Source organism: Chinchilla lanigera, unplaced genomic scaffold (assembly GCF_000276665.1).
Source record: "Chinchilla lanigera isolate Chin_1 unplaced genomic scaffold, ChiLan1.0 scaffold00067, whole genome shotgun sequence".
Classification (NCBI taxonomy): Eukaryota; Metazoa; Chordata; class Mammalia; order Rodentia; family Chinchillidae; genus Chinchilla; species Chinchilla lanigera.
Genome location: NW_004955468.1, coordinates 4756852 through 4775818, shown reverse-complemented (window position 1 = coordinate 4775818; position 18967 = coordinate 4756852). Strand labels below are relative to the sequence as shown.

Here is an 18967-nt window from a genome sequence, read left to right as displayed (position 1 = left end):
CAGTCAGTACAGTAAGGTAGACTGGCTAGCAACCCAGCTTGCTACCCGGTTTCAAAGCCAGAACAAGGGTGAGGATGGTACTGGGAGACAGCTCCTGGGAGAGAAATGGAGGCAGAGACAACTTTCCAAATACTGTTTATTTCACTAAAATCTGGAGAGAAGCAGGGAAAACGAATGCCGATGTCTGAGACACCAAGCTTAGGAGTGCACGTTGACAACAGCAACATACAGGGCCAAGGTGCTGAGGGCCAGCAGCCCTGTTACCACTGCTCGGGCCAGTAGTGCTGTCCAGCTGCCCAGGGAGCAGAGGTGGACAAAGGTCCTGTTGGGGCAAACATCACAGTGAGGGAAAGAGAATAGAAAACCCACCCCTATTTGGACCCAGCCGCACACCCCACGCAGCTCACTCCATGACAAAGGCCTTGTAGACACTAAGGAACATCAGTAGGAGGACAGCTGGCCGGAAAGTGTGGTACAGGTCATAGCGAGTTATCATCCAGACCTGGGCAGAGGCGACGATGTAATGGACCTGGAGGGAGGGAGGCAAGAAGTTGGGGTTGAACCTTGGGGAGAAACATGATCATGGGCTAAGAGGCATGTATGTATGTGGCAGAGAGAGCAGGACTGCATACCAGACTGATATTGGAGTCAATGCTCATCTGGATGTATTTCCAGTCAAATTCAATGCCTCGGGCTCCGACCCAGAGAGGGATACAGCTGAGGAAGGTAAAGGGAAGGATTCTCTGGTATCAAGTCACTCTCAGAAGCCAGACTCTGCCCCCTACCCTCCAGCACCCTTGATCTCAAGATCTGGGATCCAGGCTGCTGCACACACCGGGACATAATGAGCTCGGCAGTGGCCCAGCCCAAGGCAGCAACCATGATCTTGTACTCCCCCTTGCCCGCATTCCTGGACATGACAAGGTTTAGGCCTATCAGGTCTGCCACATCCACGCTGGCCTTCATGAACTCCTGTGGGTCAGAGTGAAGCCTGAGTAAGCACAAGACAGGGGCTGCCAGTCCCGCCCCTGCACTCCCTGCCCCTTCCTCGCCCTACTCACCCCAATGAAGTCGTAGATGCCGCCTTCCCAGGTGGGGAAGAAAGTGGCCAAGAACAGCATCTGAGAGCAGCAGGCAGAGAGGTCATCTCAAGGTGAAGGGGATAACTCACATGGGTTTTGTGGGAAGTTAAGGTACATATGGGGGCAGCATACCGGTTTTGCGGTCCATCCGGGAGAGGGTGGTAAGATCACTAAACTGGGGGAGGTAAGAGGGTAGGTTCCCTGCTCCCTGAAGGGCTGGAAGTCACAGGGCACTCTGAATGAGGTCTAGAGGCGTTGGTGTGGCTGCCCGGGCAGTGTTAGCACCGTGCAACACCCTCGGGGTTAGTTACCGGTCTTAATCATATCAAATCAAAACACCTCTCTGCAAACCTTACAACTGACATTGAGTTTCACCAAAAGTGCGGAGAAAAAGTTGCTCCGAGACCTCCGCTAGAGTCCCACAGCGGGGGTTAACAGGAGAGCCAGGTCCCTGGGTCGAGAGCGCCCGGGCGCCAGACACGTGGGTTCCAGACGGCCCTCACCTTGCACAGCTGCACAAAGAGGTAGGTGACCCCGGCCTGGACGCATTTCCAGAAGGCGTTGTACTCAGACCTGGAGAAGCGGGTGGTGAAGGGTCGACCCCGACTCCGCGCCCTTTCCGCCCCGAGCCCACCCCGCACTCACAGGCCGCTGCACTTGTACGTGATGAAGTAGGGAAAGTAGGCGAGAGCGAAGCAGTTCCCGAAGTGGAAGAGGGTCATGACGCCGGTAGCCCCGTCCCGCCGGCGCGGGAGTCCCGAGGGGGCGTCTCCGGGAGCGGCTCTCCGGTTCAGCCGGCGCTCTAGCCTGGCCGGGTCCTGGCGCCCACCTGACGGGCCCGGCCCGAGCGCGGCCTTCTGGGAGTCGTAGTCCAGCCTGGGGCGTCGCGCTCGTGACGTCAGAGCGCCGCCGGCCCCGCCCCCCTTCCCGGTGAACTGCAGTCTTGCACTAAGTACACTGGCGCTGGGTATCCGCTGTAGTGGGTGTTCCCTGCCGCAGCCCTCCCGTTTCCAGACGTGAACCCTGACCTGAACGCGCAGTGACTGGCACAAAGACCCGGCGCAGTTGTGAACACTTGGGTTTTTATTTCGCCCGGGGAGCCGAGTGCGAGAACGCAAAGCAGGGGTTTTTGGCTCTACTTCTCTCGGCTGAACATGTAGGAGACGAGGTCGACCACCCGGTTACTGTAGCCATATTCGTTGTCGTACCTGTGGAGGGACGGAAAGGAGGAGGCTTCAAGGCGAGCCCTCCGACCACCTCCAGGAGTCCCCCCACGATCCTCTGACACCCTTTTTCCCTTACCAGGCAATGAGTTTCACGAACTTGTCATTGAGGGCGATGCCAGCCTTAGCATCGAAGATGGACGAGTGAGTATCACCGACGAAGTCCGTGGAAACCACCTGGTGGCACAGGCGTAAGGTTAAGGTTGGGTAGCAGAGCACGGACTTCCAGGAGCTCAGGTTCTTACTTTTAGAGCATACTGTCTAATCACTTCTAATATTTGATAGAGACCTACTGTGTTTGGGGACAGGGTGTGACCAGGGAACATGGAGGTTTTGCCTGGGGGGGACTCTCAAAAGGATGGGTCACAAATACTGTAAAGTTGTACCAGTAATAGTACTTCTTGGGAATAAGGTAGGTACTTGGCATGGGTCCTCGTGGAGGCTGTCTCTGAGGGTGGCCTGAGACTGGGTCTCAGTGACCAGGATCTGGCAGTGTTGGGTACTCAGCACAGTGTGTGAGGTGGAAGGAGCTGCAGGCTCACAGGCCCTGTGGGTTTTACCCCTAGTAATGGAACACAGAAGGATTTTCAGAAATGGAGGTGATCTGGTCAGAGTCTGTTAAAAGGATCCTGGTACTTCTGTGAGTGGGCCTGCAGCAGCTAGAGCAGAGACAGAGCACCCGAGCAGATGTACAGAGATGGCACTTCTGACGGAGACACCTACTCCCAGTGAAGACACTGATAGTGACATCCCCTCCCAGACACCTAGTATGGCTTGGCTGTGAGCAAGTGTTCAAAAACTAGGAGTGTGTTGATCACCTGCAGTGTGCCAGCCCCTGGCAGCTAGGGCCTGAAACTGAAGACATAGCTCTTAAATCCCTGCTTCCTTGGAGTGCTCCTACTGTGGCCAACAGTGACAGTGACTATGAAGTGAGGAAAAGGGCCACCAAAAGAACATCTTTCAAGGGGAAGGAGCAGGGGTTGAAATAAAGAATTGGAGGAAGGGAGGGAAGACTTGTGGCCAAATGGAGGGAAAGTGTTCTGAACCTTAGGAACAGCAAGTGCAAAGGCCTGGAGGCAGGAAGACCTACTTCCCAGGCCTGCAGTCCCTATTTGACATGTGGAGAACAACTCCTTGGCAAGTGGAGATCACCCTGAGCCCTCTCTTAGAGGGGTCCTCTCAAAGTCTCCTCAGCCCCTACCTCATCCTCAGTGTAGGCAAGAATGCCAGCCATGGGTCCATTGGCTGCTGCTTGTACAGCCTCCTTGATGGCAGAGTAGGGGGCAGCTTGGGCCAGGCAGCAGGTGAGGTCCACAACAGACACGTCTGGCGTTGGCACTCGGAATGCCATTCCTGTTAGCTTCCTGGAGAATCCCATAGTAGGGGTGGGAGTCAGAACCTGCCTCTTTGCTTTGGGGCCATCCAGTCATTCTAAGGTTTGTCCCCACCCTGGTCACAGCTTCCCGTCCTCATACCCTTTGAGGTCTGGGATGACTGCACCCACAGCTTTGGCTGCTCCCGTGGAGGCTGGGATGATGTTCTGATGGGCGCCCCGCCCATCTCGCCAGGCCTTCTTTGATGGCCCGTCCACTGTCTTCTGGGTGGCCGTGTAGGAGTGGACTGTGGTCTTGGGAAAGAAGATGGCCGAGGTGAGGCTTTCCTGCTCTTAAGGTCCCATACCTTGTTCTTCTAGGACTCGGTTGGTGGCTGAGGTCGAGAGGCTGATGGATTCAGCACCACAGACCACGTGGAGGAAACGCACATGCAGTCTGGGGTCCAGCCTTGCCTGAGAGTTTTACACTCTTAAAATGGAACACTATCCAAGCATGGTGGCACAAGCCCTTAATCCTAGCACTGGGAAGGCTGAGGCATGAGTATTGCTGTGAGTTTGAGACCAGCCTGGGATATACAGTGAGTTCAAGGCCAGCCTGAACTACATGGCAAGACCCTGTTTCAAGAAATGAAACCTGAATGCTAAACACTTAACACGTCCAGTGGTGGGCCTCCTCTCTCAAACCACCCTCTCCCTGCTAACTCCATACACTAAGCCAGGGCCCAAGAGGAGGTTGGGTTTCTCTACTGTCCCCCCCTTGCCAACCCCTCAGCCCCAACTTACCATCAACCCTTGCACAATCCCAAATCGCTCATGGATGACCTTGGCGAGGGGGGCCAGGCAGTTGGTGGTACAGGATGCATTGCTGAAATGGCCCACGCGTGCAAGGAGGCTGTGAGATGAGCCACAGCCTCCCCTCCACCCTCATGCTCTTGGGTTTGCACCAGCCTTGGTTCAGTGAAAAGTGAGGATGGGGATGAGAGGGCTCAGTGGGGATGCACTCAGGTGTCAGGGACACCTGAGGTGTAGCTGGGGAGGTGCCCTAGGCACGTCCTCCGGAAGTTGGGCATTTCTAACAGGTAGTTTCAGGGTGTCATTACGATGATGATTGTGAGACACAGGGACAGAGAAGCAGGAGCGAGCTGATGGAAAGAAGCATCAGGGATCTAGCAGGATTGGGAAAAGTGAGTCTGTCCTTTCCCTTCACAGCCTGGTGTGTCTCCTCAGGAAGTTGCTGCCCCCTGTTACCTGACGATCTTCATGGATCCAGGGTTATAGGTGTTTTCGTTCACTCCCATGACAAACATTGGTGCATCTGGCGAGGGTGCACAGATGACCACACGGCGGGCACCTGCTGAGATGTGTGCCTAGCAAGGGAGCACAAGGGTCAGTGCTTCAAGCATTGCGTCCTCCCCGCCAGCCCTGGGCACCTTACCCCACTTACTGAAGTTGCCTCTAGGGATAGGTACACGCCTGTGGCCTCCACCACATAGGGGTTCCCGACTTCACTCCAGGGTATTTCTTTGGGGTCCTTGCTGTGAAGAGGTAGCAGGGGTGTGAGGAATTGTCCCCTATACAGGCCTCACCTTCAGAGTCCACAGTCTTAACTCTGTGAAGACATTTCACTGCTGACCAGAGACGTGCTTGGCCTGTCACTGCTTATCCCCACATCCATGCGTACCTGGCTGCCCCAGTGGGTGCCATCCTGCTACCTGGCCTTGCTTTTCATCACGACCCCTTATGAGCCATTCTTCCTTGCCCGCACTACCCCTGCTGTGCCTGGGTACAGGCTACTACCTCCCTAACTCGGGCCACTACTCTCTCAGGGGGACCATCGCTGACTATGTTCGGTGGGTTCTGAGCCTTTCAGCATAAGCTCCCCAGAGTGAGGACTTTGTGCTGTGAGGCCTGGTCTGCTGCTTCCTGCTGCTTCACTGTGGGCCCTCGTAGACCCTCTTTACCACCAGTTCCTGCAACGGGGTCCCACTGCCAGAAGCTGAGCAGGCGGACACCTACATCCAGAGGGCTGGGAGAACTGTGAGGCAGGCACCCTTGTGGCCAGCAGGGGCTTGTCAGCAGGCAGTACAAAAGTGAAAAGAGACCTTCTGGTCGCTGTTTTATCTATCTATATTTTTACTTGATATTTTAAACAAATGTTTGTATCTGAAATGTATTAAACATCTATTGCTGTTTTCCGCTTAGCTTTCATAAGCAAGCATGAAATGAATCAATGGTATGGCAGCCTTGTCTCTTAAAGAGTTTACCACAAATAACAGGAATATTTGCCTCTATGGTTATTTGTTTGCATCCATGTCATCTTCTAGACCATTTCACAACATAAGGCTGGTCTGTTTCCTTTGTTACTGATCCTGACCCTTTGCAGGCCTTTTTTAATTCTTTATTTACTTTTTTATGGTATTGAGGATTTAATCCAGGGCCTTTACACACTGAGCTACATCCCCAGACCTGTTTTTAAAAAGTGTTTTTTGACACAGGGTTTCACTGAGTAGTTCAGCCTGGCCTCAAACTCACAGCAATCCTCCTGCCTCAGGCTCTTTAATTGTTTCCTAGGCTGTGCTCAAACTTGTGATTCTCCATCCTCAGCCTTCCAGAATGTTGGGAGGTCTTTTTAAAACTAACCATTCTAGGCTTCCAGCTGACTCTGGGGTGCTGAGGACAATTGCCAGAGCCTGGAGGACCCAAGGAGTGCCTGCCCTGTCCCCAGGTAGTGCTGTGACCCGCTGGCCCTGTGGCAGAGCCCCGGGGGACTTGATAACTGAGTGCCCCATTTCTAGTCCCTGGGTTCTGCACAACACGGGGCAACAGACTTGACAACCAACAGACCAACCTGATTGAAGAAGATGCTAATACCCAGGAGGAAAGTCTCACTTCAGGACCGAAATGATACCCTTCCCAGAGAGACTGGCTGAGAGGCAGCCTTGAAAGACAGGCTTAGAGAGGGAGAGAGCTAAATAAGGTCGTCTGGAATCCCCAGACCAGGAAGATCACAGGACCTGTATTCTGTTGTGGGAGGCCAGGTTTGGTAGGGGTAACCATCATAGGGGCTGGTCCTGAAGAAAAAGGCATTTAACCTTGAGGTATGTTTGAAGTGTGGAAGGGTGCCAACATCCAGCAGAAATCAGTGCTCTAAATTACTGTAAATAAATATAAGGGGACCCTAATTGTCTTCACTAAAAATAGTCATCTTTGTTTTGGTGAAAGGTTGTTTATGAATGGTTCTTAGGGTTTGTCAATATCCAGTTGACACTTGATGCCACTGTTGCTGAATTTACTACCATAGACAAGGTAACATAGTAGGGGCTGGGGATTGGTTTTCTCCCTGTGCCAGTACCTTCATTGCCCAGTAGAGGGGGTGGGTCATAAGCAATACTCTGGCTTGCTCCAGAAGAATAGGTACAGGGCCAAATAATTTGCAAATTCCAGTACAGAAAACAACCCCAAAGCCAGAACCAAGAAAATCAAGGCAACAAAATGCCTTCAAAAACTCCCAGCTCTCTCCAAATTGGTATGGGGCAATGAGGGGATTTAAATCACAATTAGTCACACAGCAGATAGGTCTGAAAGGGAACCAATGGAAGTAAAAGTTTTGTAAGGTGCTTGGCAAATTTATAAAAGATATAGCTAATCACATAATGACCATTATGAAACATGATCAGAGAGTCTAGAGAAGACACTAACAAACAGCTAATGAAGCTAAAGAAATGCAAAACATGAATGCCCAGCATAGAAAAGAATAGGAGGCCATAAGAAAGTTCAACACAGAAATCCAGGAGATTAAGAATGTGACCGAAAGTATGGGTAGAGGACAGGGCATTGATGAGAAAGAACTTTAAAAAAACCCAAAGGAACATGAAAAATGAATGCAGTAGCTCCTAGGTGACTCAAAGAGGTCTAATATGAGAGTAATTGGAATTTTAAAATTACAAGGTACCACAAGACGTAAAAACTTGTTTACACAAGTAATAGCAGAAAACTTCCCAGAGATGGAAAAATAATTTAACATACAGATAAGTGAAACACAGATTCCAAATAACCATGACAAAAACCCCACTCCATACCACATAAAAATTAAAATACCAGAAATACAACACAAGAACAGAATCTTACAGGATCCTAGAGAAAAGCAACAAATCACCTATACAGAAAACCTCTCAGAATTACAACCACTTTCTCAACACAAAATAAAGGCAAGAAGAATATAGAATGGAGTATTTGAAGCTCTTAAAGAAAACAACTTCAGACTGTTTTATCCTGCAAAATTACCTTTTAGAATTGATGGAGAAATAAGACCTTTTCATGATAAAGAAAACCTAAAGAAATTCATGATCACCAAAGCAACACTCCAGAAAAACTCTCAAGGATATCCTAGAAAGAGACAAACTAACAACACCAAAAGACCCAGTAAAACTTTTGGTAGGAAGAGTAATTGAGATGGGAAAGAAGACAAAAAAAATAGGAAATTAATACAATGACAAGAATAAGTGTATACCTATCAATTATAGCTATCAATATAAATGGACTTGACTCACTAATCCAAAGACAGATTAGCAGACTAGATCAAGAAACAAACCCCAGTGATATGCTGTGTACAAGAAACACATTTAACACAAAACAGAACTCATTAGATTAAAAGTCAAAGAATGGAAAACAACATTTATGCAAATGGTAACCTGGAAACAAGCAGGAGTAGCTATCCTATTTTCAGACAAGGTGGACTTTAAGCCAAAGCTGATCAAAAGAGGCAAAGGAGGACATTATATACTGGTTAATGGAGCTATTCAACAGAAAAAAATAAACATGTATATAGAAACATATATACCAAATCTCAGTGCACCCAATTTCATAAACTCTAACAGACATAAAAGATCAGATAAATATCAATACAATTACAGTGGGGGATTTCAGTACTCCACTATCACAAATAGACATTAACTAAATTAAAAAATCAACAAAGAAATACCAGAGTCTAACTAAAGCTTTGAACAAATGGACTTGATATATTCAGGGTGTTCCTCCAACAAGAAAATACACATTCTTTTTGGGTGTGTGGTACTTTCTCCAAAATAGAGCACATACTAGTTAATAAAGCATGCCTACATAAATGCAAAAGAATTGAAATGTTAGCCTGCATATAATCACATTGCAGTGCAATGAAACTAGAAATCAGTAGCAAAAGAAACAATAAGGACTATGCAAACATTCGGAGATTAAATGACACACTCCAATAATCAATGAGACACAGAGGAAATTAAGGCAGAAATAGACAGAATAGAATTAAATTATAATGCCAGTACAGCATACCAGAACTTATGGGACACAATGAAACCAGCCCTACCAGGGGAGTTTATAGCAGTAAATACCCATATCAGTAAAATAGAATGAGTCCAAATGACCTAATGATGCATCTCAAGGTCCTAGACAAATAAGAATCATCCAAACCCAGAGCTTGTACAAGGAGGAAATCATAAAGATCAGAGCAGAAATTAATGAAACGGAGACAAAAATATATATATATATAAGGGATCAGTGAATCAAAGAGCTGATCGTTTGAAAGTTTAAAGTAGACAAACTCTTAGCCAGTCTTACCAAAACAAGAAAAGACACAAATTAATGTAATTAGAAGTGAAAAGGGTGAAATCACAATGGACACTGCTGAAATCTAGGAAGTTATTAACAATACTTAACAAACATACATGCCAAACAGTTGGAGAACTCAGGAAAAAAAATGCAGATTCCTAGATACATATAAATTGCCAAAATTGAATCATGAATACTTAAAAATTTTGAACAGTACAATAACAGATAATTAAATTGAAGCAAAACTGAAAAAAAAAGTAGCAACTAAGAAAAACTAAATCCAATGTATTCATGGCCGAATTCTACAAAAACTTCAGAGAAGATGTAACACAAATACTCCTCAGACGTTTTAATGAAACTGAAAGGAAAGGAGTACTTCCAAAATCATTCTCCAAAGCTAAAATTATTTTGATTCTCAAACCAGACAAGGATCAAACCAAGAAGGAAAACTACTACATGGGCCAGTTTCTCTAATGAACATAGACACAAAAATCCTTAACAAGATCCTGGCAAGCTCAACAGGTGTAGAAAAAGTCTTTGACAAAATCCAAGATCCATTCATGATATAAAAAAAATGAAGAAAACAAGTAAAGAGGGTCCTTATCACAACATGATAAAAGTCACCTATGACCAACCTACTGCCAATATCATATTAAATATGAAAAAGCTGAAAACTTTCCCTCTACAGTCAGAAAAAAGACAAGGATGTCCATTATCAACACTCCTGTTCAACATAGTCCTTGATACATTAGCCAGAGCAATCAGGCAGGAGAAGAAAGGAGATGTATAGGAAAGGGTAAAGTCAAAATATTATTTGCAGATGACATGATCCTTTACTTACAAGATACAAAAAACACCAAACAACTCCTAGAATTGATAACCAAATTCAGTGTATAGCAGGAATACAAAATAAATGTACAAAAATCAATAGCATTCCCATACACTAATAATCAACTCACTGAAAAAAAATTAGGAAAACAATACCATTTATAATAGCTCAAAAAATTAAATTCTTAGGTATTAACATAAGGAAATGAAAATCCTCTATAACGAATATTATATCAGAATGAAAAAGGAATTGAAGAGGACATCAGAAAATGGAAAAATATACCTGTTCCTAATTAGGCAGAACCAACATAATCAAAATAGCTATACTACCAAAACTGATATATAGATATAATGCAATCCTAATCAAAATACCAACATTATTTCTTACAGAGCTACAGAAAACAATCCTAAAATTTATATGAAATCAGAAGAGATTAAGAATAGCAAAAGGAATCTTGGGTAACAAAAACCCAAGCTGGTCACAATCCCAGACTTGAAGTTATAAAGCTACAGTGATTGACATATGGTATTGGACAAAAACAGGGATGTGGATCATTGGAACAGAATAGAAGAAGCAGAAAGATCCCCAGCACATACAGCTATTTGATCTTTGACAAAGGAGCCAAAAACATACACTGAAAGAAAGAGAACCTCTTTAACAAATGGTCATGGGAAAATTGGATATCCACCTGCAGAAGATTGAGTCTACACCCATATATCTCACCATGCACTAAAATAAAAATGGATAAAGTATCTAAATGTTAAAACAGAAGCAATCTACTGAAAGATAAAGTAGTTACAACCCTCGAACACATGAGGCGTAGGCAAGGACTTTCTGAACAGAAACCCAGCACAAGAAATACCAAGAATCAACAAATGGGGTCATATCAAATTAAAAGTTTCTACACAGCAAGGAAAACAACCAACAGAGTGAAGAGACAATTTACAGAATGTGAAAAAAGTTTTACCAGCTATTCCATGAACAGAGAACTAACATCAAGGATAGATAAAGAACTAAAAAAAAAAAAAAAATCCCCCAAATGAAAGACCCAATCAAAACATGGCCAACCAAAATGAATAGGTACTTCTCAGACGAAGTACAAATGGTTAATAAAAATGTTCATCATTGCTGCCCATCAGAGAAATGCAAATTAAAACTACAGTGAGATACCATCTCACCCCAGAAAGAATGGCTAGCACCAAACAATTTAATAATAACAAATGCTGGTGAGATGTGGGGAAAGAGGAACTCTATTACATTGTTGATGGGAATGTAAACTAGTACAACCACCATGGAAATCAGTGTGGAGATTCCTCAAAAAACTAAAAATAGAAATTCCATTTGACCCAGCTATCCCCCTTCTACATATCTTCCCATAAGTTAAAATCATATTAGGGATATATGCATACCTATGTTTATAGCAGCACAATTTATAACTAGGACTTGTAAATAGCATATATGTCCATCAGAGATCAATGGATAAGAAAATGTGGTATTTATACAGAATGGAATATTATGCTGCCATAAAGATAAACTTGAGGCATTTATAGGTAAAAAGGATACAACTTGAGAACATAATGTTAAGTGAAATAAGTCAGACACACAAGTTCAAATATTGCACAGTTTCTCTTCTATGAGAAATACTGTACACACAGATACATAAAGAGCAAAGTAAAAGAGAGATAAACAGGAAATAGGGAGAAGTTCAAATATTTTCCCAAATTACAAATTCTATTGTTTTAAAAATATTTCAATAGATGCTAATTGATTTCATTTATACTACTAGTTTATCTTAGTTTGTTGAAAAGAAAGATGTGTTGTTATGTGTGTGTTTATTTTTTATAAGAGTCCTCTTGGTTTATGGCTTATACTCTGAGTACGTGGCCTAGGCCTGTGTATCATTGAAGAAAATGATACACAGTGTAGTAACTACTGTTATTCTCTCATTATTTGATTATGAAATTTGTTTTAGTTTCTCATAAAATAGAAAAATTAAAAGAAACCGTTATCCTTCTACACATGCTTACTGAACACCAGCCTTGTACCTACATTCTGAGTACTTTTCCTGTATGAAAGTCATTTACCCTTCACAAGTCAGTACTATTAATGCCATTTCCAGGAGAAGTCAGCGGCAGTGAGAGGTAGAGGTGGGTAGAGTGCAGAGGACTGGCCCAGGACCTGCGCCTCTAGCTGCACTGCCAGAATGAATAAATGAATGGATGGATGGATGGATGAATGAATGAGTGGGCTTCCCGCTTCTCCCTGGGCCAGGATACATGCTCTGTCATTGGCTGTCAGTCCACACTTTCCATCATCTGACCCAACTAGCTCTTCTCTAATGTCTGCATTTTTGTCTTGCAAGTTGGCAGCATCGTATTATTATTATTATTATTATTATTATTGATTAATTTATTTATTTTTGAGACAGAGTCTTGCTATATAGTGTAGGCTGGCTTTGAACTCACTTATGTAGCCCAGGCTGGCCTTAAACTCATAGCGATCCTCCTGCCACAGCCTCTTCAGTGCTGGGATTACAGGCTGTGCACCATCACCCCCAGCTTATTTTATTATTTAAAAAATTTTTTTGAGACAGTGGTGCTATGTAGTTCAGGATGGCCTTGAACTCACTATGTAGTCCAGGCTGGCCTGGAACCCATAGTGATTCTCCTGCCTCAGCCTCCCAAGTGCTGGGATTTTAGGCATGTCCCACCATACCTGGTGAGTTGTCGGCATTTTAACAAGTCTTGGTAGCAATTGCTGAGTTGGCATGGGACAGTCAGACCCAGAAGACTCGAGCTCCTCCCCCAACCTATAACGGGCCCTGCTCTCTTGCCCATAGGACTGTTTTGAGGATTTCTTTCATTCATTCATTCATTCATTCATTCATTCATTCATCGAGAAAGTACTGTTCCAGGGCTTGTGGTGGGCAGTGCCAAAGTGAGCACAAACCAACAGGACCTTCCTGCATTGAGGTCACAGCCCTGTGGGAAAAGACCCTCCCAAGCATTCTACAGATGCACGTCCACCCCAGGTATGCTCTAGCTCTCACTATGGAGGGCATAGTCATCCTCCCTACTAGATATGTGAGGTGACAGTCTTGGGCAAGTTTGGTCCCTTGCCTGAGGTCACCCTCTAGGAACGGGCAGAGCAGGGTAGAGTTCACACTAACAGCTCATGCTAAGTGCCTGGAGAGCACCAGCAGGGCAGTGGTAGAGCACAGGGAAGTGGTAGAGCACAGACCCGAGGCAGAGTTTGTTGCAGTGACCTGAGTGAGAAGCATACAGAAGGGACAGCTATGTGGAGGCCAGGAAGGTGCCCCAAGTGGCAGGAATGATGGTGCTCAGACAAGTGGGAAAGGACACAGTGTGTCTGTTAAGTATTTTAACTTTGACACAGGGTTTCACCAAGTTGCCCAGGCCTATAATGCCAGCACTCTGGGAGGCTGAGGCAGAAGCTTTTTCTATTTTAAGTGCCTTGGGTCTCCCGCCTTCCCTCGCCCCCCAGCAAGCAGAGGCAGGCTGAGTGTGGACGTGCTGGGAAGAGTGTTGGAAAGCTGTAAATCTCACCGGGAGCTGTGGAGGATTGCGTATGCCCGTGTATGTGTGTGTACATGTGTGTGAGTCTGAGGCAGTCAGGGTGAGGCATGGTGAATACCTTCCCATTTTATAAATTTTAATTCTTTGATATGGAAAGGTGGCTGTGTGGGGTGCATGGTTGGTGTGGGACCCATCAGGAGCTGAGACCTTTCTTTGTTGGGTGATGAGAAGCCATTGGGGATTTAAGGAGGAGAGTAACCTGGTCAAGTGGATGTTTTCACAAACACCTCTGGCTGCTGGGTGGGAGCTGCAGGTAAGACCTGGTGGAGAGATGGCCATGCTGCTCCTGGAGAGGAAGCAGTCTGGGGGTTGAAGGGGAAGAAGTTGAGTTACAGACATGGTGAGCTGATATGACTTGGAGGAAACAAGCAAATGTGTGTTAAATACAGTGTTCTTGAGAACCTGTGTGTGTGTGTGTGTGTGTGTGTGTGTGGCTTGCGGATTGGCACTTCTTAACCCTTTAAGGAGTCAAGGTCCTTTCTGAAACTGTCTCTCCAAACCTAGTACACAGAGGCATGTACATACACAGTTTGAGAAAAGAGGCTTACAGACTCCATGTGAGAGGCTGGAATCCCCACCTTACTGGGTTTCAGACACGCATGGACATACTGCCCTTACCACTGGTACACTTTGATTGCTTGGTTGTTCACAATCAGCTGTCCATTCTTGTGCGACACACTCCCTTTGTATTTGCCATGTGTAGAGTCATACTTGAACATGTACACCTGTGGGAGATAGGGTGGATCCTAGTCTTGGGTGGCAGAGAGAGCTGCCCTAGAGAGTCCCCACCTTGGCGTAGGCGGGGACTACCTTGCAGCTGGAGCCTTGCATAGAGCTCCTGGAACCCCCTCCCCACCTCCATCCCGTTCTTTCTGGCCCCACCCTCTGCCTGCTTCTCACCATGTACTCTGGATCGATGAATGGGTCATTCACAGCCACCACTTTAACGCCCTTCTCCATGCAGGCTCTCAACACCAGGCGACCAATACGTCCAAATCTGTCCAGGGACAGGCAGAGGAGGGGACGGAAGATAAGAGGGTGATGGGGGATGCTCCGGTGTCAGCATCCCCACCAATTCTCATGTTGAAATGTAGTCCCCATTGTGAGGTATTAAGAGTGAGGTATTGCAAGGGTGAGCTCATGAGGGTGGAACCCTCATACGGCATTATAACAGCTTTATAAGGAGAGACCCAAACTAGCAAGCTTGCTCTGTCGCACCGTGTGAGGCCCTGCACTGCCTTGGGACTGTGCAGTCCCCACCAGCAAAAAGGCTCTCAACAGATGCTGTCCCTTGACCTTGAACTTCCTGGTTTCTAGAACTAAATAAATTTCCTTTCTTTCATGTATTACTTAGTCTCTTGTATTCAGTTCCCGTAACAGAAAATGGACTAAGGAGGATGCCCACTCAAGGGGACCGGGTGGCAGTCCTCAATCTAGGAGAAAAGGCAACCACATCTGTGCTGGCCATTGTTGTCTCTTGCGTGCATGAGCTCACTGGTCTCAACTCCATTTTGTTTCTTCTTCCCATCTGTCCCTTGTCCCCTAGTCTTAACCTTGTAGCTGGATGGATTTGTTAAAACTTCAAGTCAGATTATGTCTCTTTGCACGAAAACCTCCACAACCACCAGTAAAACAAGATCCAACCTTCTAACCATGTTGTACTTGGCCCCTGCTGTATCCCCTCTTCCTCTACCTTCTCTTCCTCCCCTTCGTGGTCTCTACAACAGCCTGCAGTGACGAACTTACTTCGTGGGTGTCCTTGAACACACTGAACCTGCGCCCCACAGCTCTTGCTTCTGCATCTGCCTGAAGGACTTTTTCCCCAGTGTGACACAGTTGGTGCCTTTTGTCACTCAGGCCTCAGTCTCATGACACTTCCTAGGGGCCTCCCTGCCGCTGCTAATTTTGCCCTCTCCAGCCTCACATCACCACCGAGGTCTGCACGGTTCCCAGCACATGTCCCCAGAGTGGGAGCTCTCCTAGGGCAGGCCTCTCTACCCTGTGCCCGCTGGCGCAGTGAACGCAGTTGGCCGAGAAGCCAAGAGACACATGAGCCAGTCCAGGCCCCACAGCTTCAGGAGTGGTCCTGGGCTGGAGGCAACTCACCCATTGATGCCCACTATCAGCTCTTGACTCGCAGGTTCTTTCTTGGGCGCTGGAGTAGGAGTAGGTTGCAGCTGAGGCTTGACTTCTTCCCTGACTGGCTCTGGCTCAGCTACAGGCTGCGGCTCTGGTGGGGGTGGTACTCTGACCACTGTGGAGAGAAGGGCAAGTTGGGGAAGGGAGGCAGTGAGCTCTACCACCGCATGAAAGACAAGGAACCAGCTTTGCCACCCAGAACCTGCTGCTGACTGGTCTTTAGTGGCCAGATGTGTAGCCCAGTATTTCCCAGACCCACTTGATCTGCAGAGTGAGAGAGGAGCAGAGTGGTTTTAAAATATCAATGCCAGGGCCCTTTTCTGGAAACTCAGACTTCGCATGTAGTTTTAGAATTCCTTGTGGGGTGTATTCCCTGTGCCTCAGTTTCCTCCTCTGTAGAGTGCTTTCAATAAGAAAGCAAAAAAAAAAAATAGCGCTTTCTCTCAGAGGGTCACTGCGAGGATTATCTGAGGTAACACTGGTAGTGTTTAGGATAGAGCTGAGAACGCATTCAGCACATGTTTATAGCTCAAAGGTCATTTCTTGCATCTGTGAGATAATTGTCTGATATCTGATTATTAATAAGATATTTAACCATTTTTTTTGTACTTCCAAATCTGGAGTATATTTTACCCTTAACAACACACCTTAATCCTGTGGCCCTCAAATTATAATGATGATACAATACGACTTACCTGGGGAGGCCTCTTCCTAGGAAAATAGGACTCAGTGAGTTTGTACTGAGGCCCGGGAATACTGGTTTTAAGCAATTATTTATTTATCTTTTTAGAGATAGTCTTGTGATGTACACGAGGCTGGCCTCAAACTCCTGGTCCTGCCTCAAGCTCCGGAGCACTGAGATTACAGGTGTGTGCCACCATGCCCAGCAGAATCTTGTTTTAAACAAGCACTCGGGTGGTTCTTACCCTCAGGGAAATTTAGGAGGTAGAGTTATTAGACCTCACAGAACAAGTGGGAACCTCATCAGCTCCCTGCTGTCTGCCTGTGCTCCCCACCCCAGCTGTGCCTGGGGCCATGCTTCCACCTGAGCTACATGAAAGCCTTCAGGAGAGCAGAGGAGAAGTGCAGACAACACTGTGGGTGGCGCAGGTTTTCAAGCTGTAAGTCAGACTTGGATGTCAGCCCTGGCTTGGTCACCTGCCACTGTTGGTGTTTGGGCAAGTTAATGAACCTCTCTGGTCTATTTCCTGGATATCACAACTGACACCACCCTCCCCACTCCAGAGGCTGCTGAAAGGGTTCAGTGAGCTCTCAAGTCTCACAAGCAGATACTGATTTTAGTAGAGGAGGGCAGGAGTCTGATCCTCAGAGTATTTATCAGGGCTGGGTGGGAGAAGAGGTTGGGGAGGACTACAAGCTGTTGGTGAGAGTGCTTTTGGCATGGAAATCAAAGGCCCTTGGGGAAAAAAAAGGCCCCTGAGGTGATGGGAGTTGGGGGTTGGGGGCCAGCTGGTATGTCTCCCTTCCTTCTCCCTATTGCCAGAGACCTATGTCCTGAGGCTGGGCTATGAGTGTTTCCAGTATCAGTGCAAGGTCATAAAGGTACTATAGAGCTGGGAATATAGTTCAGTGGCACAGCACCTGTCTGGCAAGCGCAAGTTCGTGAGTTTGACTCCCCATACAAATGAATGAACAAATAAATAAATAAATAAATAAATGTACTGTATTAGTGTTTATTGATGGCAGTGACCTTGAGGTTCCTAATGTCCTTGAGAATGTTGGCATTCCTCAAAGTTCTATTTCTGCTGTCATAAAAGGGGAGATTTGTCCACCTGGCTAGATGCTAGGGCCAGTCAGTGGACCTAGAAAAGCTTCTCCCCTCCTCCCCTCCAGCCTAGGTGGGGTACCCGTCTGGGGAGTGCTGGGCTAACTAGGAGCTGTGCTGAGCTCTCTGAACACCTCATCTCACTGAATACGTGAGGCAGTGCTCGAAACCACTTTACAGAGGGGAAAGTGAAGGCCAAGGTCACGGAGCCGGCCATCCCCTAGCTATTGACCTATTAACTTTCCTTGGGACCCTGAAACCCCCGGCCTGCCCAGCACCACCTACCGTGCCCACCCACTTGTGGGAAGTGTGGAAGCAGGAGGGGGCATGAGGGCAGCCCTCCCAGAAGACCTAGGTTTCTTTGGCTTGAGTATGTGGGTGTGCATGCATGCACGCGTGTGCTCACACGTGTGCCCCTCTGGCTGGGCGAGGCAGGACGGCCCCTGGCCTGGAGCACCAGTCAAGCCCTGGAGGCAATCCAGTGCCACCATTCCTTGGCTGAGTCAGCTAAGTGGCTTGCCCTCTCTTAACCTCTGTTGGCCGCTCTGAAGCCTGGACCGGAAGGTACAGGCCTCACCTGGTGGTGAATATACCCCTGAATGTGAGTAGCCCGGCCGGGTAGGATGCAAGGGTCCCTGCTTTGTGTCATGTAATGCAGTGCGGCCAAGCCCATGAACACTCAGAGCCTCTTTCTCGATAGCCCCAGGAGCGTCAGTTTTGATGTGAGAAATCAGTCCGCTAGGTTCTTCCCCCTGCTCCGGCCAAGAGCTGCGCTTTTTCTCCCTGATCTCGGCTCTGGCGCCGCCTAAGCCTCGCAGCCCCGAGAGAGCCCCGCAGAGAAGTCACCTTGTGGGGCGCGGCCTAGGGAGAGGAAGCAGCGGGCGCGGGCGGAGAGGGACCCTGCGCTGTGCGATGCGCTCACTGTCGGGGGTGGGTGCGGCTGGGCTGGTGAACCCTTGCCACCTGGGGCAGGGGCGGCACCTTCCTCACCTGTGCATGGCTGTCGCAGCAGCTGGACAACGGTGACATTGGTGAGGACGACGTCGCGTCTCGACATGGCCTCTTAAGGTTTCATGGCCTAGCTACCCCGGGACCCTTGATGTGACTGAGGCGCGGGGCGCCAGGGCAGGTGGGTGGGGAGCCTCTCATCCAGGTGTCACAGTGCCCAGTGACGTCACAGAGGAGGCTGCGCTCTGGCTGGGAGGACCCTAGGCCATCGTCGCAGCCCCACACCCTCGACGCGGGGGACCACCAGTCCGAGGCCTCCCCCTCGCTTCTGGAATGGAATCTCCTTTTTCACGCGGGCCCTCATAGGTCTCTTCTCTCCTCTCCTTACAGCGCTATCTCCAGGTGTCCCTGATCTCTGGAGAGTTACCCTGGC

The 18967-nt window shown here is 47.5% G+C and overlaps 2 protein-coding genes across 2 annotated transcripts; both read right to left on the bottom strand.

The window, feature by feature from the left end:
- Window positions 1-119: 119 nt before the first annotated feature.
- On the bottom strand, window positions 120-1951 carry Tmem147 (transmembrane protein 147). The gene is made up of 7 exons (XM_005400063.2): window positions 1728-1951; window positions 1586-1655; window positions 1062-1121; window positions 836-972; window positions 633-717; window positions 408-529; window positions 120-322 (listed from the first exon to the last, which is right to left on the bottom strand). Exons 1-7 carry the CDS (start codon window positions 1802-1804, stop codon window positions 199-201), a joined length of 675 nt encoding a protein of 224 aa, XP_005400120.1. The 5' UTR covers window positions 1805-1951; the 3' UTR covers window positions 120-198.
- A 192-nt stretch (window positions 1952-2143) lies between these two features.
- Window positions 2144-18739, bottom strand: Gapdhs (glyceraldehyde-3-phosphate dehydrogenase, spermatogenic). The gene is made up of 11 exons (XM_005400061.2): window positions 18577-18739; window positions 15768-15915; window positions 14562-14658; window positions 14280-14386; window positions 5083-5173; window positions 4887-5005; window positions 4422-4503; window positions 3781-3932; window positions 3507-3669; window positions 2385-2482; window positions 2144-2290 (listed from the first exon to the last, which is right to left on the bottom strand). Exons 1-11 carry the CDS (start codon window positions 18641-18643, stop codon window positions 2218-2220), a joined length of 1197 nt encoding a protein of 398 aa, XP_005400118.1. The 5' UTR covers window positions 18644-18739; the 3' UTR covers window positions 2144-2217.
- Window positions 18740-18967: the final 228 nt, after the last annotated feature.

Excerpts from the sequence above, each read along its gene's own strand:
- Tmem147 (XM_005400063.2), bottom strand. The coding sequence starts at position 1,804 with ATGACCCTCTTCCACTTCGGGAACTGCTTCGCTCTCGCCTACTTTCCC. Across the intron at positions 973-1,061 it reads GCATCTACGACTTCATTGGG|GAGTTCATGAAGGCCAGCGT; the intron begins GTGAGTAGGGCG and ends TCTGACCCACAG. Across the intron at positions 718-835 it reads GCCGAGCTCATTATGTCCCG|CTGTATCCCTCTCTGGGTCG; the intron begins GTGTGTGCAGCA and ends TACCTTCCTCAG.
- Gapdhs (XM_005400061.2), bottom strand. The coding sequence starts at position 18,643 with ATGTCGAGACGCGACGTCGTCCTCACCAATGTCACCGTTGTCCAGCTG. Across the intron at positions 15,916-18,576 it reads GCTGCGACAGCCATGCACAG|TGGTCAGAGTACCACCCCCA; the intron begins GTGAGGAAGGTG and ends TTCTCTCCACAG. Across the intron at positions 14,659-15,767 it reads CTGATAGTGGGCATCAATGG|ATTTGGACGTATTGGTCGCC; the intron begins GTGAGTTGCCTC and ends GTCCCTGGACAG.